Source organism: Mustela putorius, unplaced genomic scaffold (genome assembly GCF_011764305.1).
Source record: "Mustela putorius furo isolate JIRA1106 unplaced genomic scaffold, ASM1176430v1.1 tig00000281_pilon_pilon_pilon, whole genome shotgun sequence".
Lineage (NCBI taxonomy): Eukaryota > Metazoa > Chordata > Mammalia > Carnivora > Mustelidae > Mustela > Mustela putorius.
The window spans coordinates 28,919,037-28,944,707 of NW_025421343.1; the positions used below are offsets into that span (position 1 = coordinate 28,919,037).

Below are 25,671 nucleotides of genomic sequence, written 5' to 3' on the forward strand. Positions count from 1 at the left end.
AGCTTAACAGGTGAAGCAGAGAGGAACTAACTTCTTTCCGGTGACTTCCATGTTCCTCAACCCTGCAAACATCTTCTCCCCACACCCCTCCCTCCTCCTACCTACTCCTGGCTTCCAGTTGTGTGAGAGGGAGTGAGGAGGCAGAGAAGGGAGGGCCGGGCAGAAAAACTGAGGAAGATACTGGAGACGTCCCTTACAGCAGACACCATGTTACGTCCCCTACAAGCAGGAGTGTGCTTTCACATCCTTGACCTTATGTAGCCATCCATAACTGAGGAACTGGGATTCAGAAGACCAAGTTTCTTTCTTTGGTTACAAAGAAAGTAACCAAAGAAAATAACTTGGTTATTTTCTTTGGGCCCACAAGAATTTGGGAATAAGGGAAAGAGGATCCTTTTGGGGGAACTCAATCGTGAAACAAAAATCAGAAGAGGTCAGGAGATGTACAAAGCCAGCTCATGGAGAGAAGGGCTCCCAGATGGGATCTGGCAGGGTATACTCGTATTTAGGGGGACAGGATGGTTATTCACAGGGACCCAGAAAAGGGGTGGTCTCACAGAGGAAGTGGCAGTGACCAATCATACACAGTCTGATGGGGCAGGTGCCCACCCTAACAACTGGGGCCTGTCCAGGCACTGGGCAGTTTCCTTTCTCATTGTAAATTACTAAGCTCTAAACAGCCATTCTGGTCTTCACCCCAGACAGTGAACGCATGAACATTAGGACATTCTGCAGGACAGATTTACCCTGGGGCTGCTGAAAAGTCATGCCACTCAGCCTGAGTGGACAAAGATCAGATATAGACCAGAGCAAACTTGCAAAAGGCATAAACACCATGCTGGGACATCACTTGGGAGGTGGCCGGCCAGCATCACCCCTCTATGTTACTGTTGGCCAATTTGAATTTTTCTCATGGCTATTTCTTCTTCGAACTTCTACAGGTACTCATGAAAAATGTTCAGAGTACATCCTTGGATTCCTGGATCTTCATCCCCAGCTTTCCCAATGAGAAGCACTGTCTCTCCCATCCCGGAATAGCCCCCAACATCTGGAACCTTGTATTTGGCCAAGAAGGGATGTCTGCCACCAGTTATCAGCATGTCCTCATCGCGATCCAGCATGCAGCGTACAGGGCGGCCAGTCCTGAGGGAGGCATCAGAGGCTTAGAACCCTGGGGTCCTCTGCAACGGCCCATTCCTGTCAGTCCCAGGGATAAAAACAGCACAGGACACTCCTCTTTCCACCAGGACAGGGAGACCTGTGCTGGGCTGCCTCACTGTCTAACTATCTATGCACTGTGCTGGACAAGGCAGGGAATAGAGGATGTAGCGTGGCCCTCAAAGCCAAGCAGGGGAGACAAGACATGAATCCATGTGTGGAACACAGAGAAACAGGTGGTATTACCCTCATCTCAATGCCCAAGAATTCTAAAAACAGAAGGCTGGGAAAAGTCAAAGCAAGGGGAATCTACTTCTAAAAGGGGAAGATCTAGAAAGCCTTCCTGGCAGAAGCAGCCTTGTTCTCCTTCCCAGGAGCTGGCAGGGAGGACTCACTTGTATGCAGCCAGGGCCACTGCTGTGGACACCACAGTGCTCCGTGTCTCTTTCCCTCCAAAGCCCCCTCCGATTCTCTTCACTCGGACCAAAATCCGGTTTGCTGGAACTCCCAGCATATTTGCAACAAAGCTCTATGGACCAAAAAAAAAAAAAAAAAAAATTACTTGCACTTGAATGTATCATCTGGACTTCCTTCAAGCCTGAACTAGAGCCTGCCCAACATCCATGAGCCTAATTACTGCTGTGACTGTGGAGACATTCCTTGATTTTGGAAGCCCCCTGTCCCCCACCTACCCAGGCAGCCCTTAAGCTGGCAGTGCTGGGGTCCAGCACTCCAGACCTTCAAATCCCCTTCTGGACCAGCCCAGATCTCCTTTTCCCATGTCCCACACAGCCACACTTGGTCTGCCTGACACTCCCCAGCTTCCTCCCTGGGTCCCGGAGCTAACCCACAGGATGCCTGATGCCTACCTGGGTCTTCATGGTGTTCTGTGTAGATACAAAAAGCTCCATCTCCCCCTGCTCGCCTTTCGGGACAGCGATGGTACACTGAGTCTCCAGGTAGAAGTGCTCTTGGCCACCAATGTACACCTCACCTAGGAGAGCAACAAGACCCCCACAGTGACCCCGACTTCACTTAGGAGAGTACACATGCCCTGGGCCCTGGGAGGAACTAACTGCTCACAGATAACCTCCAGGTTCCCAGCATGGGTGGAAAGTGGCTCAAAACCTTAGCCATCTGGGAGCCGAATCCCCAACCCCCAAAAAGAAACCAGAATGATACCTAATGCAATGGGTATGTTAAACTAGTATTGTAAAATTTTGGAAAAGTTAAAGAAGGAATTAACAGATGTGAATGCAAAGCCAAAAGTGAGAACATCTTCTGAAACCGAAGGAATCCGGCCAGCTGGAGAGCCAGCTCGCCAGTGACTTAGTGCATGAGGGACAGTGTAGGTGACAACTCCAAAAGGAGTCTGGTCAGCATCCCTGCACCACGTGGGAGCTGTGGGGGGTGGGTGAGGAGGAGAGGAGCCGGAGCACCCTGGCTGTGGATGGGTGAGGACTGACTGTGGGCCCACAGATGGGAGCCAGGATCTGTGGCTGCTACCTTCCCTGACGTCTTCCCAATTCGACACACCCCCACCCCCCAGCTCCCTAGAATCACTTAGGTCTAATCTAGCCTCAAGACAGAAGGGCAGAGATGAAGATGACAGGTGTCTTTCCCTGCCAACTGTCTATTATTTGGTTACAAATGTCAGGAGGACTCTTCTGGTAAAAATTGACTCCCCTGCTCCAGGACCCAAGGTCCAGCCCTTGAATTTAATTCATACACCAGGGCCAGCCCGTGCCCGGGACCCCATGGTAGGTACCAGCTGTACCTGAAACAACATTGTCTGCTTCCGAAAATCCCTTCGTGAGGTCTCCTTTCCCCATCTTCAGCTCAGACCCATAAAAGGAGTTGTTTTTTATAGCATCCTGAGGACCAGAAAGAAGCTTCAGTGACTGGACTTTCCGAGAAGGCAGGTCCAGGAAGAGAAGCTGCTGGAACTCCCTCTCTCTTCTCACAAAGATATCTCTACAAACGTCTTACACAGACGTAAAGTAAGCTTGCCTGTGACCTGGGGGCTTGCATTCCTCTGTTTTCTCAGAGACTGGGGGACAAACTTGGATCTTGAGGAAAAGTAGGGTCCCTCAGGGAACCAATCGGAGCTGGTAATGAGAAGGAGGAACCTCATTTGGCCCCTGGTGAACTGAGTCTGAGACCATGATGGGGAAGGTGTTAGAAGATCACACAGTCCCAGGACTGGAAATCATTTAAAAATCCTCCCCAGGGTGCCTGGGTGGCTCAGTTGATTAAGCAACTGCCTTTGGCTCAGGTCACGATCCTGAAGTCCCAGGATCAAGTCCCACATCAGGTTCCCTGCTCAGCGGGGAGTGTGCTTCTCCCTCTGAATTCTCACCTCTCATGCTCTCTCTTTCTCATTCTCTTTCTCTCTCTTTCTCAAATAAATAACACATTTTTAAAAAAATAAATAAAATAAATAAACAAATAATTAAAAATTAAAAAATAAAAATCCTCCCCAGAGGATCCCAGTGAAATTTCCTCCAGGGACAGGGAGTTCACCCTTTTCCATGCCACCCTTTCTCAGTTACCTCAATTGTGATAATGGCTGGAAGCTCTTCATAGGTGATTTTCACCCCTAGAGCAGCTCTCTGTGCATGTTCTGGGGTGTCGGTGACCACAGCACCAATGATATGCCCAACACAAGTCACCTGGGAACAGAGCCAGACCATTAAAGGATATCACATCTGCCTCACAAAACAAGTTATTTTGGATTGCTCAAAAGGTAAAGCAAGTCTTTGCCCCCACAGTTTCCTTAAGGTACATTTTAGGAATGCCCTGGGGTCTTTCCATGCCTTTGTCAACTGGTATGTTAAACTAGTATTGTAAAATACTAATTATTTAAATATTTAATTATTTTTTGGTTTATGTTTTGGGGGATGTTGGAAGAATATTACCTGTGAAGAAATGAAATCATTAAGTAATGAGAAAATGACAATCCTTATTCTATAAGGATCTAACAAAAAAACAGGTTATGGGTCTATGTGGGATTATGTGCTTCTTCATAAGTGTTTAGAATCAGTGGAACTGGAATAGGACTTGGAGATCACTAGTGTCAGGTGGGCACACTCACTTCATCTCAAAGACCAATCCTGATGATTTACTACTGGCAGTTTGCTGAGAAGTTGCCTGGGATAGAATGTGGCAATTGATTACTCATGTCTGCCATGAGCAGCACAATGGGCGGTATGGCAGCACAAAGTCTCTCTGTTGACTCAGATCCATTCCAACACCCTTGTTCTTCAGGTGAAAAGATGCAGACACAGAAGGCAAGGCACATTCATTGCTACAACACGATTAAATCTTAGTTTCATTTTCTTCTGCCACTTCACTCCCTTTTATCTTGTTTTCAGATTTACATCCAGAAGTTTCTCAAAGGCAGCAATCATGTCTTATACTTCATCTAGATGCCCAGAACCAGTAGTTCCCAAATGCTGGTTCTTTGACTACTGGTTCTTTGACTGGATGACCCATAACCTGTTTTTTTGTTAGATTTATAGAATAAGGATTGTCATTTTCTCATTACTTAATGATTTCATTTCTTCACATGTAATCTTCCAACATCCCCCAAAACATAAACCAAAAATAAAATAAAATATAAAATAAAAGAAAATTTTCCAAGAAATCACTTTGGAATATGAGGTTTCTGACACTGGAAACCCATACTATATCTAATCATCATTTCTTGAGGACCCAGTTAAGTTGTTGACTTAATTGATTAGTGCTCTGGTGGTTATACCTGGCTGATTCTCACTAGCCATTATGCTAGCAGGGGTCTTAGAGGTTCTTGAAGATTGTCAAAGTAATTTGTTCTTCTGTCAAATGGAGTCCTCGTGTCTCATGGTGGTAGCTATGGTTGCTCTTCTTCACTTGTACATTAATACAAGTGAAGTGTATTACTTGTGTATTACAAAGTGAATTTGACCCTCAGCCATAGCTCACTCATCTCCAATTTGCATTTGATCTGTATTGGAATTGTAAAGTGACTGAGAACTATTCTAAAAGTATATTTTTGGGGCACCTGGGTGGCTCAGAGGGTTAAGCCTCTGCCTTCAGCTCAGGTCATGATCTCAGGGTCCTGGGATGGAGCCCCACATTGGGATCTCTGTTGAGCAGGAAGCCTGCTTCCCCCTTCCTCTCTGCATACCTCTCTGCCTACTTGTGATCTCGATCTCTCTCTCTCTATCAAATAAATAAATAAAATCTTTTTTTTTTTAAAGTATATGGATTTTTGTAGCCACCTTCTTGAATGTTTGGAAAGTGTGTGTGCATATAACTCCATATATCAGTAGATGAATTTTCATAGAAGTGAATTATCAATACACATAGCAATGGTATTATGATTTCTACTCTGGTTAGCTTGTTTGCCATATTTTTATTTTCTTTAATAAAGGAACTTAACATTATACCCTTAAGAACATAACTGGTAGTTCAAAAACAATCACCAGTCTTTTTTAACTGTCCCTTTGGCAGGGAGCCATCCTACTGTGTGCAATTAGCAACCCTCAGTTAAAAAAACAAGTAAACACTAAGCAAAAGTTTAAAGTGCCCCCAAACAGACTCTGTCTCCTTACTGGTTGTTCTGCACTCTGGTCAGTTGCGTGATGGCCACAGTAGGTGAAAATATGGAGTCTTTTCAAGTTTAGGGATCTGGAGGCATGAGCATAAATTAAAGCTCAAGCATTCATTCCATTAACTTCACGTCTAAAAGAAATCCAAGACCTACCTCATCCTTTGCAAAGACCATTTCATCATTAAAAATTCCTGTTTTATTACTCCCAGGAACATCGTCGGCAGAGATAAAGCAGACGAACCCTGGCACCTTCTGAGCTTCTGAAATATCTATGGACCTGCAAGAATGAGCACAGTGAGGGCTGCAGGCAGGAAACCAGAGCAGAAGACCCACCACCCCACTCTGTCCTCTGACATTCCTCCCTTCTCCACCTCCTTGTCTATTCTAGTCTATCCTAGCCTATATTCTATATCCTATCTTATCCTATCCTATTCCACTCTGCAAAAACTGATTGAATGTCTAACCTGTGAAGGCCACCATGCTGAGTGCTGTGGGGGACAGAAGATGAGCAGGACTGCCCACCCCCATGGACCTTCTACTAGAGAACCAAATCGTAGTGAGTAGTATTGACTTTTTAAAAAAAATTTTTAAATTAATATATAATGTATTATTTGCTTCAGGGCTACAGGTCTGTGAATCACCAGTCTTACACAATTCACAGCACTCACCATAGCACATACCCTCCCCAGTGTCCTTACCCAGCCACCCTATTCATCCCCCCACCACCAGCAGTGCTTAGTTTGTTTCCTGAGATTAAAAGTTTCTCATGGTTTCTCTCCCTCCCTGGTCCCATCTTGTTTCATTTTTCCTCCCTTCCCCCGACAAACCCCCGCCCTGCCTCTCAAATTCCTCGTATCAGTGAGATCATATGATAATTGTCTTCTTCTGATTGACTTATTTCACTCAGCATAATACCCTTTAGTTCCATCCATGTCATTGCAAATGACAAGATTTCGTGGGGTTTTTAATGGCTGCATAATATTTCATTGTATATACATACCACATCTTCTTATCCATTCATCTGTTGATGGACATCTAGGTTCTTTCCATAGTTTGGCTATTGTGGACACTGAGCAGCACTGAGTGGCTCTTAAAAGCTCAGGCTCAAACCCACATCACAGCTAATTTCCACACAGACTCAGCACATTGGGGTGCTTGCTGTACCACAAACCGAATGGCCCTGAATATCGTCACATGGCCAGCTTTCTCTCCCCACCTTCATGGAGCTATCCCAGAATGGTGGGACACCCTGAGCCCCCAACAGGTATCCCAGGGAGAATGTCTGGAGACTATCACTTATAACAGTCTCAACCATGTACAGCTCACTCTGGCCCAGGCCCCCATGGGGGAAATTGCCCTGGGGCACCTCAGAAAAGTATGGAAACTATTCTGAGTACCAATCAACTTCCAAAGAGGCAATCCACATCAGAACCTCCCAAAAATCATTGTCATTATTCCTAGGTTACATTTGGGGAAACTCAGTGTCAGAGAATTGAGTGGCTGGTCCAAAGTCACCCAGCCAGAGAGCAGCACTGCTGGGGTGAGGGGAGAGATTAGGTTGTGAGAAGCCCAAGCCAGGTCCACTTCCACTGTACCTCCCTGCCTTCCCCATGAAGGCAGCCCAGAAAGCCTGGGCCTTTGCAGTTACTATAGAATCCCCTATCCTCCTACTACAATCACTCACATGTTGCTCGGATAGAGCCAAGTTCTCTGAATGTAGCTACAATGTGGGTCACGGTCAATGCACTCAGTATGCACTCAAGACATGGGCAGAAAATATGAACAGACACTTCTCCCAAGAAGACATACAAATGGGTAGCAGACACATGAAAAATGTTCATCATCACTAGCCATCAGGGAGATTCAAATCAAATCCTCAAGAAATTAAAAATAGAGCTTCCCTATGACCCTGCAATTGCACTCCTGGGTATTTACCCCAAGGATACAGATGTCATGAAAAGAAGGGCTATCTGTACCCCAATGTTTATAGCAGCAATGGCCACAGTTGCCAAACTATAGAAAGAACCAAGATGCCCTTCAACGGACGAATGGATAAGGAAGATGTGGTCCATATACACTATGGAGTATTATGCCTCCATCAGAAAGGATGAATACCCAACTTTTGTAGCAACATGGAAGGGACTGGAAGAGATTATGCTGAATGAAATAAGTCAAGCAGAGAGAGTCAATTATCATATGGTTTCACTTATTTGTGGAGCATAACAAATAGCATGGAGGACAAGGGGAGTTAGAGAGGAGAAGGGAGTTGGGGTAAATTGGAAGGGGAGGTGAATCATGAGAGACTATGGACTCTGAAAAACAATCTGAGGGGTTTGAAGTGGCAGGGGGGTGGGAGGTTGGGGTACCAGGTGGTGGGTATTATAGAGGGCACGGATTGCATGGAGCACTGGGTGTGGTAAAAAAAATAATGAATACTGTTTTTCTGAAAATAAATAAATTGGAAAAAAAGAACATATTGAGATACCACCTTACACCAGTTAGAATGACCAAAACTAACAAGACAGTAAACAACATGTGTTGGAGAATGTGGAGAAAGGGGAACCCTCTTACACTGTTGGTGGGAATGCAAGTTGGTGCAGCCACTTTGGAAAACAGTGTGGAGATTCCTTAAGAAATTAAAAATAGAGCTTCCCTATGACTCTGCAATTGCACTACTGGGTATTTACCCCAAAGATGCAGATGCAGTGAAAAGAAGGGCCATCTGTACCCCAATGTTTATAGCCGCAATGGCCACAGTCGCCAAACTGTGGAAAGAGTCAAGATGCCCTTCAGCGGACAAATGGATAAGGAAGATGTGGTCCATATACGCTATGGAGTATTACGCCTCCATCAGAAAGGATGAATACCCAACTTTTGTAGCAACATGGACGGGTCTGGAAGAGATGATGCTGAGTGAAATAAGTCAGGCAGAGAGAGTCAATTATCATGTGCTTTTGCTTATTTGTGGAGCCTAAGAAATAACACAGAGGACATGGGGAGATGGAGAGGAGAAGTGAGTTGGGGGAAATTGGAGGGGGAGATGAACCATGAGAGACTGGACTCTTAGAAACAAACTGAGGGTTTGGAGGGCACTGTGTGTGATGCATAAACACTGAATTCTGGAACACTGAAAAGAAATAAAAACAAAAAAAGACAAGGACAAAGGCAAACGAATTTACTCTAGAGCAAACAACCATACCATCCTAAACAAACTTCTTTTTTTTTTTTTTTTTTTTTTTGCCAGAGAGCTGGAGGGGTTTACATATCTGTTAGCTTTTATCTATGTCCGTGTGACCTTTTCCCTGAGCCTGTCTCCACGTGGCTGGGAGCAGCAGAGGAAAACCCAATGATGAGGAGACTGGGTCGCTAGTCCCTGCAGTGGCAGCCCCCAAGGAGGCTTTCCCTGCTCAGCAGGCTCTGCGTCTAATGCCCACCCACAAATCACAGTCAGCCTCTGGCCTGAACATCCAGAGCTCGTACACTGGTGGCCGAAGCTGCCTGGCTTCAAACTCTGACTTTGCTGCCGACTCTGGCTTTGCCAGCTCTGGGATCTGAGACAAGTAACTGACCGTGCCTGTGCCTGTTTCCTCACCTGGAACATGGGGGTAACAGGACCTGCCGGGAGGGTTGCTGAGAGGAGTCAACGCGCCAATCTAGGCAAAACGCTCTAAACCAAGCTGCCCTGATATTAAGTGCCATGTGAGCATTGGGAATTATTATTATGATTAGAGAGGTGGCCATTCTTGTCATCTGGGCTCTCCAAGTTCAACAAACAGGTACGAGTGACTCTTCTCTGCTAGGTCCTTTGCAGCCTCTATCACTGAGCTTCAGGAAAACATCCTGTGATGAATGGGGACACTGAGAGCTTAAGCATGACTGCCAAGCTCTCTATGGCAAAGCACTGGGGTGGGGACACAATCTCTAAGGCCATGCTCTTCCCCTAATACTGACTCAGGTGCTCCTGGAATTCTGCAATGAAATTCAGCCCAACAACAAAGTGCAGGTCTAACCTGTTGCTGTTAAAAGCTCCTCGATGCTTTTCAAGCCACATGTAATCTCCTAGTTCAGCATCCACGGCTTCCCTCCTTGGGCCCCTACCTACACGTCCAATGTCATCCCCTCACTCTCCCTGGCACGACTGAGCCCCTGACACCTCCAGCTCCTCCCCCAGCTGGTTTTAAGAGGAATTTCCATGTTCCTCTCCAGATGGGAAGGCTCTGGGGGAGCCTCCCAGGAGCCACACCCCACCCCCCGCCATGGGGTGTATTTCTTAGACTCACGTGATCTTGGCATGGGCCTTGGTGCTGGTGACCAGGCGGAGGGACAGCTCGTTCTCATAGCGGGGGATGTCATCACAGTATACAGCCTCCCCAGAAGCCTGTATGGCCGCGGACAGGTGGGGCAGGGGCCGGCCCACCATGTCTTCCTCAGACTGACCCTCTGGCACCTCCTGGAACAACACGGTCACCAGTCAAGCTGAGCTGTGGAGGACACTGTTTCCCTAAGGGCCTAGGGAAGTGCGGAGAGCTTCAGGCCAAAGCAGACCTGAGGAGTGAGGATTGAGGAGGCAGGAGGGGCCCGGGAACAGAAAGGCAGATAAGAAGTCACTGAGAAGGGAGCTCATAGTATCACTCTAAGCAGGAACAAAAAATAAATAAAGAGGAAACTCTACGTCCATTCATTGTGGGGAGGGGAGTAAAACAATTCTGCTATACGCATGCAATGGAAAAGTATGCAACTGTCAAGACAGACTTTTGAAGAATTTTAATGAGAAGGAAAGAATGCTCATGTGAAGTATTGAAATAGGACATAAAACATGGTGTGTGTGTATGATCATTTGAATTCTGTAGGAAAAATACATACATGTTATAAGCATAGTATATACATGAGAAAAAAATGAAGAGAAGTAAACAAAAATACAATGATTTTCTCATGGAGCTAGGATCTTGGGTGACTTTTGTTTTCTTCTTCATATCTTTCTGTTCTTTCCAAAATGTTCTAAAATGTATTTATAATAAAATTCTGGGTTTTGTGTTTTTCAAAGGAATAATAAAAATAATGGCTGATATTTTATTGAGTGTTTAATATAGGCCAGGAGCTATCTAAGTTATGTTCTTGTACTAAACCATTTAATACTCAGAGCCATCCTATGAAACAGATGCCAACATTATGCACACTTGTAGGTAGGCAGAGTTAACTTGCCCAAAAGGTACAGAGAGGAAATGACCTGTCCCAGGTTACAGTTATAACATGGCAGAGTCTGGATTTAAATCTTGACAGTCAGACCCCAGAGTTCACACTTTGGACCACCATACTCTAGTGCAGGGGTCCATAAATCATGGCCTGTGAGTCAGATCTGGCTCAGTGGCTGCATTTATAAATAAAGCTTTATTGATACACACACACATTCATTTATGTAATGTCTCTGGCTGCAACAAAGTTGAGAGACTGTATGGCCTACAAAATCCAAAATGTTTATAGGAAAAGCTGATCCTTTACCTACTGCTTCTCAAAAAGTTGCTGTTGATAGAAAGTTATTGTTTTGTTTTGTTTACATGGTCAGGAGAAATCCTGGCTTTGCACATCAGCTCTATGGAGGAACCAGAAAAGACAAAGTGGGAAAAAAAAAAATTGTTTGTCTTTCCAGAGAGGTGAAGATAAGAGTAATGCCAAGAGAGAAATTTAAGTAGGGAAGGGGGAAAATAGCTTCACTGACATTAACACGATTCCCATTTTCTTCACTTTATATTTATGCAAAGCTTATGAGAAGTTTTGAGCACCTGTATCCAATCCGAGTCGGACATTCGCCAATGGTTAGCATCATCCGAAATGCCCTGCAAGGGCCTGTGATATTAACCATACATTACGTGTACTCACTTGGAAGAGCTGGACGTTGGCTGGAGGGTCTTTCTTAAAGAGTAAGGTGGCACTGGCGTCGGTAGGGTCCAGCTTTGCACAGTTCTGTGGAGACAAGATAACCACGGTGATCATGACTATTTCTATCATTGATCCCACTCTTGGTTGTCGCCAAGGGTAAAAGTAACAGCTGTTCTAGGGACGCCTGGGTGGCTCGATGGGTTAAAGCCTCTGCTTTCAGCTCAGGTCATGATTCCAGGGTCCTGAGATCGAGCCCCGTGTTGGGCTCTCTGCTCAGCAGGAAGCCTGCTTCCCCCTGTCGGTCAAATAAATAAATAAACCCTCTTTTAAAAAAAAGTTTCAGCTGTTCGCATCATCTTCTCATTTAGCATTCCTTCTAGATCTGGCTGGATCGATGTCAACATCAGCGTGAGGGCTCGAGAGCTCAGTCCTTCATAACAGCCTCAACTCCTCTCCCACCGCTGCAGCCTGCACAGTGAACGGTTTGTTCTTCCTGCAACACACCAAATGGCTTCCCTCCCTCCTGCATTTACGCACTCTGCTCTTTCTTCTCCAGCCCCGCTGGAAAAGGCTTCTTCCTCCTCATTTCTATGGGAAATATTTAATGATATGGGAAATGTGCACGATATCATCTCAACAGAATCGGGGGGGGGCAAAAAACTCTCTATGCAGCCTGCCTGAACCTGTTTAGAAAAACGGTATGTTCCAGATCAAAAGCTAGGAAGATGGTGGGTCTATAGAGAGGTGGATGGAAGGAGAGAGAGGGAGAGGGAGGAAAGAGAATGACAGACAGACGGGCAGATAAATGGAGGAAGAACATCAGAGAAATAAGCAAAAATAGTAGCACTGGTTTTCTATAGGATCTGAGAGAAGAGTAATTTTAATTCTAAAAAACGTTAATTTTAAAAACTTTTTAAATTTAATTTCTTTAATTCAAAAAATGTTTTATTTTTTTCTTTTTAATTTTAATTTTTAACAGGTTTCTGTGTTTTTTTAAGTTTTCCACATTAAGTTTATTGCTTTTATTAATCAGAAGAAAAGAAGTCTTATGAATGTTCTTCAGGGAAGGATTTCAGTCAGCTGTCCCCACATCTGTAGAGCCTTCTCTCCTTCATGCTCCCCACACCACCTTCTCAGTTGTCACTCTAGGCTGGCCTTTATTAACCAGGTTCTCTCCCACATGAGGCTATCCCTTGGTGCCTAGTGCAAGGCTATACTAAAAAGGTACAAAATAAACACTTGGTGAGCCCATGTGGGGGAGGTGGGCTCCTGCTCAGCCACACCCCATCCAGAGCATACACCCTCGCAGTGATGCCTGGCCCTGGCTGTGGCAGCCCCACCTCATAATCCCATTCCACAGTCTACCTTCTCGACTCACTCCACATTCCCATTCTAACTACAAAACCACAGTTGTGTCAGCTAGCCCCTGGAAGGATCATCTGGTCTACCCACCCCCTTTGTAGCTTTCCCATGGGCAAGTTCGAGAGACCTATTCAGGTTCTCAGGTGAGGTCATGACCCAGCCAGAACCAGAACCCATGTCACTGATGCCCAGCCCAGTGCTCTGCCTCTCAGCCACCCTGTGGGCTCTCATCTCCATGTGGCTCCCTAGGCTATGCGTCCTTGGTCCTTTCTCTTCTTCCCTTGGACATCAAAAGGGAGAAGCAAATTTACCACCTGGTCCACAGGACTCCCTCATGCACACTGGCTTCTTACATCCTCAAACAAGAGTCCTGCAGGGAGTCTCTATCTTGTCCCCACCCCCACACTCACATTTTCCAAGTTTCCTTTGCCCAGTTTCTGAAGCACCGTCAGGTAGAACTTGAAGAAGAAGCTGAGGGTGAGGGTCCGCCGGAACTCCACCATGCCGCCCGGGGCATCAGGGGACAGGTGCAGCTCCTCCGCCAGGCCCGCACACATGCCCTGCAGCAGCTCCTCGTTCCAGAAACTGCCAGAGAGCAGATGGTGGGAAAGTGCCCCTGTCCAGCCCTCAGAATCATTCATGTGGGGTGGTAGGTGCAGAGTGATGGTCATAGAAACCTTGGTTCCAAACTTGGCTCAGATACATATCGTTTTGTAACTTTAGGCAAGTTACTTGCCTGAGCCTCAGTGTCCTCATCTTTAAAAAGAGATACAATAAGAAAAAGGACACAAAAATCATAATAAAATCTATTGAGTCCTTATCATATGCACTAGGCAATGTCCTAAGTGCCTTATATGAAACATCATTTTTCATTTCAATTTAAAAGTATAGCAGGGAAAATGTCTATACTCATTTTACCCATGAGAAAACTGAGGCAATAGGAAGGGTAAGTAACTTGACTTCTACAACCCAGCTGGTAAGTGGCGGAGCCAGGAACTGGAACCAAGGAGCCAAATGCCATTGGTAAGCTTTATTTATCCACATTGTATGAACTACAGAGGACCGTCCCAGTGAGGTGCTTGGGTCAGCTGCTCCCCTACCCTAGCTGCGGTCATAGCAGTAGCCAATCTAGTTCCGCAGCAGAAGTAATGGCCATAGAAACCATAGCAATAGTTGTGGAACTATTGTGGAACTAACTAACTATGCAGAGGCAGACATGGTCATAGGAGTAGTGGAAGCAACAGTAATAGTACTAGCAAAAACAGAAGTAATAGTAGAACGAGCAGCAGTAGCAACAGTAGTAGCAGTACCAGCAGCAACACAGCAACAGCAGCAGCAATCCTACAATTAGCTATAGCAGTAGTAATAGTCACGGTTGCAACCATAGTAGCAATGGCATTCATGGTAACAGCCGCAGTCATACAATCAGTAGTAATACCAGGAGTAGCAGCAGTACTAGTAACACTGGCAGTACTGGTACCAGAAGTACTAGTAGTGGTTAGCCACAGTGGGAACGCTTGTCAGAGTAGTGATGGTAGTAGGAAGAGCAAGAGTCACAGCAGGAGTGCTAGTAAGAGTAGGAGCAGTAACCGGAGGAGTATCACTCGCTGTAGTAATTGTAGTAACAGTAGCACTACTGTTACTGGAGTAATAGCACTAGTAACCGTCGCTGTGGCTATAGTCATGACAGTAACAGTGGTCATAACGGTAGCAATGGCAGAGCAGCAATGGTAAGACCAGCGAGGCGACAATGATGCCATGAGGAACCATGCCACTAGGAGACGTGGTAACCATGGCAACAGCAGGCGCAGCACCGTGGTCACAACAGTGGGACTACTGGCCGTGGGAGCGGCGGTGGTGGTTTTCTTTGGCTGGTAGCTCTTACTTGTCCGTCTGCTTCCGTGTGGTCTTGAGGGCTGAGATGGTCCTGTCGGCCATTCCACCATAGCACAGGGCCAGCTCCTTCACCTGCGCGGTTCCCGGCTGGAACAGGACCCTCATGCCGCAGGTCACCTTGGCTATGTCATCTTCTCTCCGAGAGGCCTGCTTGAATGCTGAGAAATACTCACCCTAAAAGAGAACAGAAGGGCTCTTGCTGCCCACTTTGTTTGGTGGGGCCCGCAGAGGGTGAAGCTGGAGCACGGGGACACCGGGCCGGCTGAAGGGACACCACCATCGCAAACCCGCAACGGGCCGGTGCGAGGATTCAGATATCCAGGCAGAACTGACTCTCACATTCCCGGTAAGATTCCCAGAAGCTAGGGAGGGTTGGCATTTCTCCCTGGCAGTCAGGAAGATTGAAAGTCAAGGACAAAGGAGAACGGGGTGCTCTCAGTCAATAGCTGAGAAGAGGAAAGACATTTTCAGAGGGGGTCCTCAGAGACCTCCAGCATCCACACCTTCCCATCCTGGTGCCCAGCATCCGAGCCCACCCAGGCTCTATGGGGTGGCCCGACTGCCTCTAAAGCTGGTCCAGTGAGATGCCAGAGGGTGTCAGAAGCAGCCCTTAAGCGGGCCGCCTGCACACCTGCTCTCTCTAACTTGTGCCTCCCACGTCTATTGTCTACGGTTAGAAACCTTGCTTCCCGGAAGAATGATTCACACTAGAAAGCAGGAGCCACCTTGGTGCTTTGAACATCTGTTTCCCTCTAGGCTCAAGCCAGGCTCTCTCTTTCCAGATAGGAGGGGAGAATGAGTAACTTTCCAGGTAAGAACCATCTGATATCCAGCTCTTTGGGGGTCAAGTTCTGCTCAAGGTCTGAACTCACCACAAATTCCAATTAGCATGATAGGTAGAAGTTTAAGGGAAGGCTTATTAGAGAAAACACAATGAGGCCCATTGTGGAGGTCCAAAGTGGCCACAGGCTTCTGTTCCAAGAAACCTCAGGGACTCCTGCTGATCATAAAGCTAATCCAGATTCCTGATGTTGAACATGGCCCTGAGGCAGTGAGCCCAGAGCCTGAGCTTGGCTGTGGAACAGAGTTTCTAGCTGCTCACTTCCAGGACCGTACCAGTCCGTGGGGACATTTCCTCTGGGGTACCACGAAATGCCGGTGGCAGATTGGCAGCTGTTCTTTCTTGAGAAATCCTTCCTAATTCTGGGTATGAAGATCTCCTTTCTTTTATGAAATGTTTTTGTCGTCAATGTTCCTCTATGGCAAAATAAAAACTGGACAATGCTATGCCTGTTTCCTCCTTTTTCCCTAACTCATAATTAAGCAGAAGAAAAATGTCCTGGTCCGTAAAATACAAAACTTCTTGGAATCACTATTCAATGGTCTGTAGGGACAAGCTAGGAAGTCACGAAGAAACCACCTCAGGGATGAAATGGCTTTAATTTCATTAGCATTCTCATTAAAGAGGCCAAAGTTAGCAAGAGCAAACATGTCTTGGAACACTCGCTCAAGCACTAGCTGGGGTGAGACCCATGATGCTCTCCATGACGGCTGGGTTCCCGGTCTCGCACAGATCACTTTTTAGTGAGGCCCATTACGGAATGTGTGGCTACCAAGGGAGGAGAGAGCCACACCAGGTGAGGACACATGGCCCCCATGGAACAACACAGCAAGGCAGCCAGAAATGCCCAGACCTGCCTGAACAGGGCAGGGAAACTGCCCATGAAGCAGAAATCCACCAAGCCAAACCAGAGCAAAGTCAGTGAACACCTCATCAGCAAGTGAGGCCCTGACTCACAGGGAGCGTCTACACTCAGCATGCAAACCCGTCTCCTCCAACCGCCACAGCTGGATGTGTTTTTTGCGAAACCGTGTGGCTAGCTATTGCCTGCAGATCCCTACTGGCTCCCAGACATCTGCCTGGAACCTTATGAATTCTTGATTTCAATCTTCACAGTAACCTGCACACTGGGTAACACTGTGCCCATTTTACAGAAGAAGAAACTGAGGCTCAGAAAGCGGACTTGATTTGCTCAGGATCCCCTGGCCTAGCTGTTGGTTTCACAGTCCAGGGCATGCCCTCTGTCCCCTACCTTGAAACGCCTCATTGTGCAGAGAGAAATAGGGTTGGTCAGAGGCAATGTTCAGAGACCATGTCAAAGCTGAGTGATGCTAAGTTTGGTCCCCAAGGCCGACTCTGGTCTCCTTGTCTGGAGTCTAGCCAGGGTAAGGGTAATTCGGGATGCTCCTGAGCAGCTCACCTGCCTGCTGTAGGGGATCTCGATGGAAAGCAGGATCTCCTCCGGAGCGAGCAGGGTCTTCCTGTAGCTAGGGAAGAAGGTGTGGTCCATCCGAACCGTTCTCTTGGTGCCTGAAAGAAGGCCAGAGGCAAAGTGGAGAAAGTAGCGTGAGAAAGCAGAGAACGATCCACCAGTGACTCCCCACCCTGGTCTCTGGCGCCCATGGTCAGGGGGATGGGGGTCACGGCCACAGCTGGGGCCAAGGTCTTCCATCTGAAATCCTAACTCAAGGATGTGCTGGTGTGTGTCTAATAAGGGATGGTGTATGGTCAGGGGCGGGGTGGGGCGGACTTGGGAGGATTTGCTAATTTCTACAGCATCCATACTCCTGCTGCTAGTTTCAAGCTATCAGGGTGACATCAGTGAACATGAAGTTGGAAAAAGGGTAGCAAAGAGTTGACCCAGAAGGCCTGCCATCCTCCGAAAGTCCTGCTTAAAAGGTTGGCCAGGGGCTGTCCTCTGTGAACTTGGATTTCAGCAGACTTCCCACCATTCCCTGGTGAGAATAACTCAGCCTGTCTAAACTGTTCGTACAAATAGTATGGTTTATGCCGAGCAGCTGCTTTTCTTGTGGGTGTCTGGGCTTTGGTTTGCGCCAGGCAGAGCTCCATGACCACCCCCAACAGAAGCCCTGGCTCTCGGTCTCCACAGGGCTACCCTGGCAGAGAGTACTACACAGGCATTATCTTGGTGCAACTTGTTGCTGAGGGAATGAAGGACATCCCGTATGACTCTCCCAGGAGAAGGCTCTGGAAGTCTGTGCCTAGTTTCCTCCAGATGGTACCCCATGGCCTTTTGTACTTTGCTGACTTTGCTTTGTATCCTCCCCCTTGTAAGTCATAGCCATGAGTATGACAATATGCTGAGTCCTGTGAGTCCTCCTTGACCTCCTGTGAGTCCTTCCTGAGCTCCTGTGAGTCACCAAAGCTGGCGGTGGTCTTGGGGACCCTCAGACAAGGGGTATATGGCAGCATACCATTATATCGCATTTCCAACCCACAGATAGAGCAGATGGAAAGAACCATAAGAGCATGGGCAATAGTGAAACATTCAAATAATTAGGAAGTGATGAATTTTGAGTATTTACTACCTTTCTTTTAATGTAATTTATTCTCTTGTAAGTTTAGATAATTCAATTTTTAACAGTGGCCATGTTTAACAAACACTCACAGACTCCCTAAAACCATAGCTATGGGCTGCAGCAAGCCTGTGCCTCCCAGCTCCAACACACCATTAGATAAGTAAGGATCTGCACAACAGATCCTGTTGTGAATTCTTTATAAAGAAATGGTCCAGCTCTGCTGGTCCCCAACTGGGTCCATCTCCATTGCAGTTTCCAGGGATCCAAACCCTAGGACAGCAGGATCACTGAACTTTGGGCTGGCTCTGTTTCTCCAGAAAGTGACCTATCTTGTGAGACTTCTCCCCACCTGGCTCTCTGTTCCAACTTTGACATAACGTTGCTCTCACCTGTGGACACGATGGTCAGCTTGGCTCCACTGGCCATGAGCACAGGGTTGAGGTCAGAGATGGGGCTGGCAGTGATGATGTTCCCTCCAATGGACTAGAACAAGCAGAGAGTGTGTGAGAGCCCAGCCTCCCCAGGAAACCTTGCTCTCACTGCTGCCTCCCAACCACAGGACACATGGGGGACACCTGCTGAAGGCACAAGACCAGCCTCACTTGGACTTCTAGAACAATATGCAAAACTTGGGATCCCAACACTTGGGATTGGGTCTCAGCTCTGACATTTAGCAGACAGTCATGTGGGTCATCTTCTTTAAATTTGTTCAATTTCACCCAAATTTTTCTGAAAGAACTGAGGTTGTTTATTACACAGTGAAAGCAAAAGTCTCTGAGTTTCTGCCTCCTCATTCACAATCAGAGGTGGCAGGGGCTTGGGGTAGGAGGAGGAACTGGGAGTGGGCTGGTAGCTTCGGGTCGTGTTCTAACTGAGAACATCAACAACAAAATGGAATGGAAGGGGTGGCTTTCCGCCGTCGTGAGCCCCCAATGGCCCCAGGTGTGTGAACACAGCGAACAGGGAACTTGGGACTGGTCTGAAGTCTGGCATGAACAGTCAACGGCTGGGCCTCTACCTTCCCCTCAGGGGGGTCTACCTCTCGTTCTCCCCCAATTCTGAGAGGCAGTCCCCGTCCCGATTTGGTTTCTCCCTAACTTATCTCTAACCCATTTGCTGATAGCCTCGCCAAGTCCAAGAAGAGACACGCCAGCCTCAGGCGTCAAGACTGAGTCACCAGCACATGCTTCCCAGAGCAACCCACAGGCCTCCTTCCTCAGCAGAAGCTTCAGGCTCCCTCCCAGTCCCACTGAGTCAGAATCTCTGGGAGTGGAGCCTAGGAATCTGCATTTTAACAAGCACCCCAGCCAGTTCTAAGCACTGACAGCTGAGGCCTGCTGGGTCTTTAGCAGAAGCCACACTAGACCCCTCCGCCCTTCGCCTTGTGACAAAAGGCCTGGTGCCCTGAGCCTTGAGGGCCCCTGAAGAGGGACTCACCGCCACGGACTTGACCTGTATCCCAGCAAACCAGCGGAGCTGCTCCAGGACACCTCTGAACACCTCTGTTTTGTATTCAGGAAGTTTGTCAACCGCTTCACGCAGTGTCTTTTCCACAGAGCTCAGGGGGCACGAGGCTCCAAAGGAGATACCTGGAAACACAAGCTCAGAATAACAGCGAATCCCCTCACAGCTCAGAAAACACCTTCACACACAGCCCCTATGGCACTTTACTGGTCCCTGAGGAGGGCTGGACCAGATCACACATCCTTATATGGATGAGGAATTAAGGCCCAGAGAGGTCAAGTGACTTGGCCATGCCACACAGCTAATAAAAGAGCTAGGACTCATCATAGGTCCCTTGGTCTTACAACTGCTCTCTTTCAACGCAATAAAGTCAGATCTCTGAGGGTGAAGTCCTGGCTTTTTTTTTTTTTTTTTTAAAGCCCCCAAGACCTCCCCGCACTGACTCCCTGCCCCATGAGTGATTCTAACATGTAGTCAGGATTGAGAATGAATATTGAAAAATCACACCGGCCCCCCTCGCCCCCTGCACCCTACCGTGGATGTAGGTGAATGAAGGCAATGAGAAGGCCTCCTCTCCCCATGCTGGGAGGCTTTCCTGGCACCCAGCATCCCATGGGACCCATCCCCAGCAGCCCAGCCCCTCCCTCCGGGGGCTCATGGCACACCTCTCCTTACCCTCGGGTCCGTGCTCCACTGAATTCAGCTCAGGGATCCAGGCTGGGCAGACGATCATAGGAAACAGTTTGTTCTTGAACTTCATCTCAATGCCTTGAGAAACGAGACACCTGAAGTTAGAGGCTCCTACCAGAGCAGGCCTTGGCACTTTCCTGCCACTCACACAGGATCTATGACATGTTCACAACAGCATCACTCTCCCTGGGTGGGCCTGGGGGGGGGCGGGTCTCAGGATTAGCAGACACAGGGGACAAGATAGGGGGCTCCATGTGGTTTCCACACTATCAGCCTGAACACCGTGTCTTTCTCCCCCTCCCAGGGAAAAGCTCTATCAGAATTCAAATGAGATGAACTCTTTTTTTGTTGGACCTTTGATTTTTTTATTACTCAAAAACCTTCATTTTTTCTCACTTAGCCTGCTGACTCTGTGCTTGTACCTTCGACACCTTCCCAACGATTTCTGCTCTTCAATAAGGAAGGCACACTTGATCCTGTCACAAACACAGCACATGCGGAACCACCACAGATCCCGCTGAGGTGACTTTTGGTTTTAAATGAGATGGACCTGGGTGCCTGGGTGGCTCAGTGGGTTAAAGCCTCTGCCTTCAGCTCAGGTCATGATCCCAGGGTCCTGGGATCAAGCCCCACATCGGGCTCTCTCTGCCTCCTCTCTCTCTTCCTGCCTCTCTGCCTACTTGTGATCTCTGTAAAATAAGTAAATTAAATCTTAAAAAATAAATAAATAAATGAGATGAACCTGAATTATGTGTGTGTGTCTGTGTCTCTGTGTCTGTGCGTGGGTGTGTGTGCACATGTGTGTGTGTGGCAGGGGAGGAGGAGGTAAAATACAGAAGCACAGCATACTAACATATGTCAGGACCCCACTGAAACACCTCACATATTTAACTCACTGTATCCTCACAATCGCCTTGTGAGATATTGTGATTTTTCTGTTTGTAGATGAAGCAGCTGAGGAACAGGAAAGTTAGGCTCTTGCCCAAATTACACAGCTAAGAATAGGCATGTTTCGGTCCGTGAGCAATTCTTACAAGTTGGTGTATCATAGTAACAATAGCATGAACATCTCGCACTCAGACAAAAAGGGAAACGGTGTCAGAAGAAAACATCAAGTCTGCTTCCCCATCCCCAGCATCCGCCTACACGCTTCCAGGTGCGTGGCTCTGTGGGGCTGCACATCTGTGTCCAGTTTCTGGTCTCGGCGAGTCGAGGAAAAGGGCTCCGTGAACAGACTCAGCCCTGGTCCTCAGGCCCAGCCCGCTCGGCACCTCTCCCAGCCCATCCCACAGAGCTCCAGACGGGAAGGTTCAAAAAGAAGAGTCTGCGCATTGTCCCACCCCCTGGTGTGCTGTGGAGAGTCTCCGAAGCGTGGCCCGGGCTTTGAATGTGGGCTCCAGGGACAAAGAATGCAGGTTGAGGGCAGAGGTGGCCCGTCTTCTCAAGGCTCCCTCTCTGCTCAGCTTCCCCCAAATCCCTCTCAGGTGTATATATAAGGGAGAAGGGGTGAGCCGGATGAAGTCATCTTCAGAAGTTATTTCTAACTTGAAGCTTATAAAATGTGTGTGGATTCATTCCCTTCCATTAGAGTCTAATTGTGTCCAGGATGTTCTGTTATGAACAGAATGTTATGTTATGTTATGTTATGTTATGTTATGTTATGTTATGGACATGTCATGTGTCAAAGGAGCTCAAAGATTTTTCCAAACAGTCATTCTCTACTTTAACTCATGCCACCCTGGACCCCAGGGCCATGGCCACACAGGCTATCAGGGTCACATCACAGGACGCACAGCTCCTAGGCCACCCAGCCACCCTGGTGTGTCACGTTTCTGCAGCTGGAGTCTTGGTCGCACACCTGTGCTCATGAGGGTGGGGCCTACTCTGTCCCCTGTCAACCTGAAACCAATCAGACCCTCCTCTCTGTGTCTACAGATCCAGCAAGAATCCAGGGCCCAGAGGCTCCTTCCAGAACCACAGCCAAGAGCCCCCCACAGGACTGCCTAGGGCTGCTTAAAACCATGTCAAGCTCCCCCCACCCCCAAACACCAGAGGTCCTCAAGGAAGACCTCAGCTATACCACAATCCTTTCTTCAGAGCCTTGCTGGACTTGGGACCCAGCAAAGAGGAAATGGGCCAGGCCAGCTCCAGAAATTCCTGGATTTCTGTCCCTTCGAGCACCGGGGAGTAAAGCAACACAACCTGAGTCTCCTGGGCTTATTTGCATATGGTGAGCCTCACGTCCCAGGTGCTGGCACCAACAGGGTCAGTGGCCACATCACCCCCAGAAAAGGGGAGAGGCAAGAGAATGACACTGCTGGAACCACTAACGTCTCTCAGGCACCGGCCTAGACACGTGACCCCCTTCACTCCCTCCTCTCTGAGACGGGGAGGTACGTTGGGGAAGGAACAGTGACAAGTGATCTTGGTACCCGAGCTCCTCCCATAGCACCTGGCACAGAGCCGGCGTGCGACGTGCCTATGGAGAGTCAGCAAGGGTCTCCTCAGGACCCCTTGAGGAGATACCAACCCCCCCGCCAATAGGTGAAATGGGAAATGAGTGCAACGCAGGGGAAGCCAGTGTTCTGAGGACACACGGCCAGCGAGGGGCCACCCCCGGGCACACTGTCCGCCCCGCTCTCACCGATCTCCGTGTTCCCCACCACCAGCTTGGCCTCGGGGTACTGGGCTTTGAGGTCCAGCAGCTCCTTCAGGGTGGAGGCCTGGATCCAGGTCACGCGTTCGCCTTCAAAACGCAGCTGCTTCTGAGGAACATCCTTCAGCCTCTGGAAAATGTGGCTCCTTACCTCCCTGTCCCCTGCCCACTGCGGCTCCCTGATACGCTGAAGTCTGCGACGGGATCACCTCTCCCACGGGTTTGTTGAATACAGAATTCGGGATGAAGAGACAGGTCGGGGAGAACGGACGGGAACGTCCTCGTGTTGAGGCAGGGTGTGTGTTGCAGCTCTTAGACACATTATCTCGCTTAGTCCTTAGGGGACCAGGAGGTGATGGGACCTTCACCTGGCACAAGGGGACCTGAACTGTCCTGACCAAAAGCCCGAGTTTCGAGCAGTGCCCCACCCCCCGCCAACGCCACTGTCTCCCAGAGGGGCAGTGGACAAGCTGCGGGGAGGGGCGGAGGTGGCCAAGGAAGGGTGTCAGGAGAGAATGCAACAGAAGCCGGTTCTAGTGTGTGAGGGGTGATGTGGGGCTAGGAGAGAAAACCTCCCAGATCAGACTGAGAGGGCTCTCAAGGTTACACCATCCAGGGAAAGGTATGCTGGTGGCCTGCTGCCATGCCGTTTCTTTGGGCCCGCTGGACTCACTAGGCTGTCCTCATGTGCTCAGCACCCCCCAGAATCTGCACTTGAGGCCCTGGAGTGAGGCCTGATTCTTCCCCTGCCATAAATGTTGCAGCGAAGAAGCAGGATCCCAGTGAGAGGGTGGGTGTGAGACGGTCCTCAAACAGAGCAGCAAGCCCAGGACTGTGCCCTTTGAGCACAGCCTGGTTTCTTTGTTAAATAAAGGGACTGCTCACAGGGAGGAGAATGGGTTGCTTGGGGGCTTCTACGTTAGATGTAGCCAGGAGGTCGGCAGATGCTTCTGGAACACTCCACATGGAGTAAAGTGCCAGGGAGATCCACTCTCAGTGCTCAGAGTGACATGTGTGAAGGAAGTGTGGGTCCCTTTGGAATATGTGACAGAGGGACTTGACCTCTGGGTGTCAGAAAAAGGACAAGGCCACATAGGTCCCAGTTGGTATGAAATAGAGCAGGCCTCCAGAGGCTCATGGCACAGAAACTGAGTCAGGCCTCTCCCTGGGGCATCACCTACCAGCAACTCCGGGGGGAAGATGGGCTCCTGGGTGGGATCCAGGGGCATGAACTCCTCCGGGTTGAATAAAGATGGTGAGAGAGTGACCTGCTGGAAAAGGGAACAGCTGGGTGATACCATATCTCCTCCTTTAAAATGTCCTGTAGGATCTACCCAGGCCCTTGTGCAAGCAAGCCTGTTTGCAGCCCCCTTCAGGCTTAGTGGAGGGCCAGGAAGCTCCTGGAAGGCAGGATAAAGAGTCTTGCCAGAAGACATTGCACATTCACCACCCTCACGGTCTGGGCATAACCATTTCCTCTTCTGGCCACACTGTTGGGAGTGTGAAAAGAATCTATTGCCTCCTTTAATCTAAGACTGGCCCCCAGGCTTCTGTGGAGAGGAGGACCCACTCACTTTGGAGTCTGTCTTCTGGTTCATGCAACAGTTCGGGTTGTCGCGACTTCCTCCACAACACCCGCCATCCTAGAGAGATGACAAATACACAAAATATATTTGCAAAGAGTTTTCCCAGAAGCTTTAAAAAACCTGGGTCACTAATATCCAATGAAGTCTAGCTCTGCTCCTACCCCAGCACCAGGGGGAACAGCAGATGTACGCTCCCCATCCCACTCACGTCTGCATGGACGTAAGACCTCTGCTTTAACCACTTCCCCTTTCTTGGTTGATGGAAACTAAGAAACTCATACAGAAGCAGGAGGAAATTTTAATTTTAAGAAAATTTCTCTCCAGGGGCACCCGGCTCAGTCAATTAACCATCAGACTCGATTTCACAGGGTTGTGAAATGGAGCCCCGAATCAGGCTCTGTGCTGGGTGTGGAACCTGTTTAGGATTCTCTCTCTCTCTCTTTCTCTGCCCCTCCCAGCCCTGTTCATGCACTTTCTCTCTCTTTCTAAAAAAAGAAAATTTCTCTATAAAAGTTAAGTCCTACTTTATCAAAACATATCTTTATGCCCATTTTCGCCCCTCAGGGCTTCTTCCTTGGGAAACCTCTCTGAGAGGAATCCCCATGGGTGCTCTCGGCACTCGAGAGCCTCTGCTTGGGCATCAGTCAAGTTCTAGGAGGCCTGGCTGGGCTCCTTCCAAGCCCCGGTCTTTGTGGGGCTCCTTCCAAGTAGGTCCGAGACCAGTGCTAGCTTCAGAGAGGTGTGCAGCCAGTGTGCCCGATATCCCCACCACTGCATATCAGGTCCTTCTTGCCAGAAACCTAAACACTCCTCTTTCCTCACTGAGACCCTGTCCTAAAGGGTGGGTACAGGTCTGATGACCCACCACCCCTGGGCAAGAACTGACTCGGCACTGCTCTGGGTGCCAATGGCAGAGCAGGGAGTAGTGTTCGCTGCCTCCCAGAACCGAGGCGCTGAGGAGGGGAAGGGTGTGTTCTCCTGACTGATGTGTGCCAAGAAGGCGGGAG

General features: G+C 48.5%; 1 protein-coding gene across 2 annotated transcripts in view; it reads right to left on the reverse strand.

The window, feature by feature from the left end:
* The window catches only part of XDH (xanthine dehydrogenase), a 61,630-nt gene that overhangs the window by 18,617 nt on the left and 17,342 nt on the right, over positions 1 to 25,671 (reverse strand). Inside the window, exons 7-23 of one of the 2 annotated variants that reach the window (XM_004777900.3) lie at positions 24,653 to 24,721; positions 24,260 to 24,346; positions 23,067 to 23,208; positions 20,408 to 20,500; positions 19,706 to 19,857; positions 18,658 to 18,751; positions 17,149 to 17,258; positions 14,877 to 15,061; positions 13,402 to 13,576; positions 11,630 to 11,713; positions 10,033 to 10,202; positions 5,906 to 6,029; positions 3,711 to 3,830; positions 2,936 to 3,032; positions 2,028 to 2,152; positions 1,554 to 1,687; positions 1,056 to 1,143 (exon numbers count right to left, since the gene is read on the reverse strand). In XM_004777900.3, the coding sequence (XP_004777957.1) occupies positions 1,056 to 1,143; positions 1,554 to 1,687; positions 2,028 to 2,152; positions 2,936 to 3,032; positions 3,711 to 3,830; positions 5,906 to 6,029; positions 10,033 to 10,202; positions 11,630 to 11,713; positions 13,402 to 13,576; positions 14,877 to 15,061; positions 17,149 to 17,258; positions 18,658 to 18,751; positions 19,706 to 19,857; positions 20,408 to 20,500; positions 23,067 to 23,208; positions 24,260 to 24,346; positions 24,653 to 24,721 (2,049 nt within the window). Of the gene's footprint in view, positions 1 to 1,055; positions 1,144 to 1,553; positions 1,688 to 2,027; positions 2,153 to 2,935; positions 3,033 to 3,710; positions 3,831 to 5,905; positions 6,030 to 10,032; positions 10,203 to 11,629; positions 11,714 to 13,401; positions 13,577 to 14,876; positions 15,062 to 17,148; positions 17,259 to 18,657; positions 18,752 to 19,705; positions 19,858 to 20,407; positions 20,501 to 23,066; positions 23,209 to 24,259; positions 24,350 to 24,652; positions 24,722 to 25,671 lie in introns of both variants that reach the window. The other variant, XM_004777899.3, reaches the window with a different exon arrangement.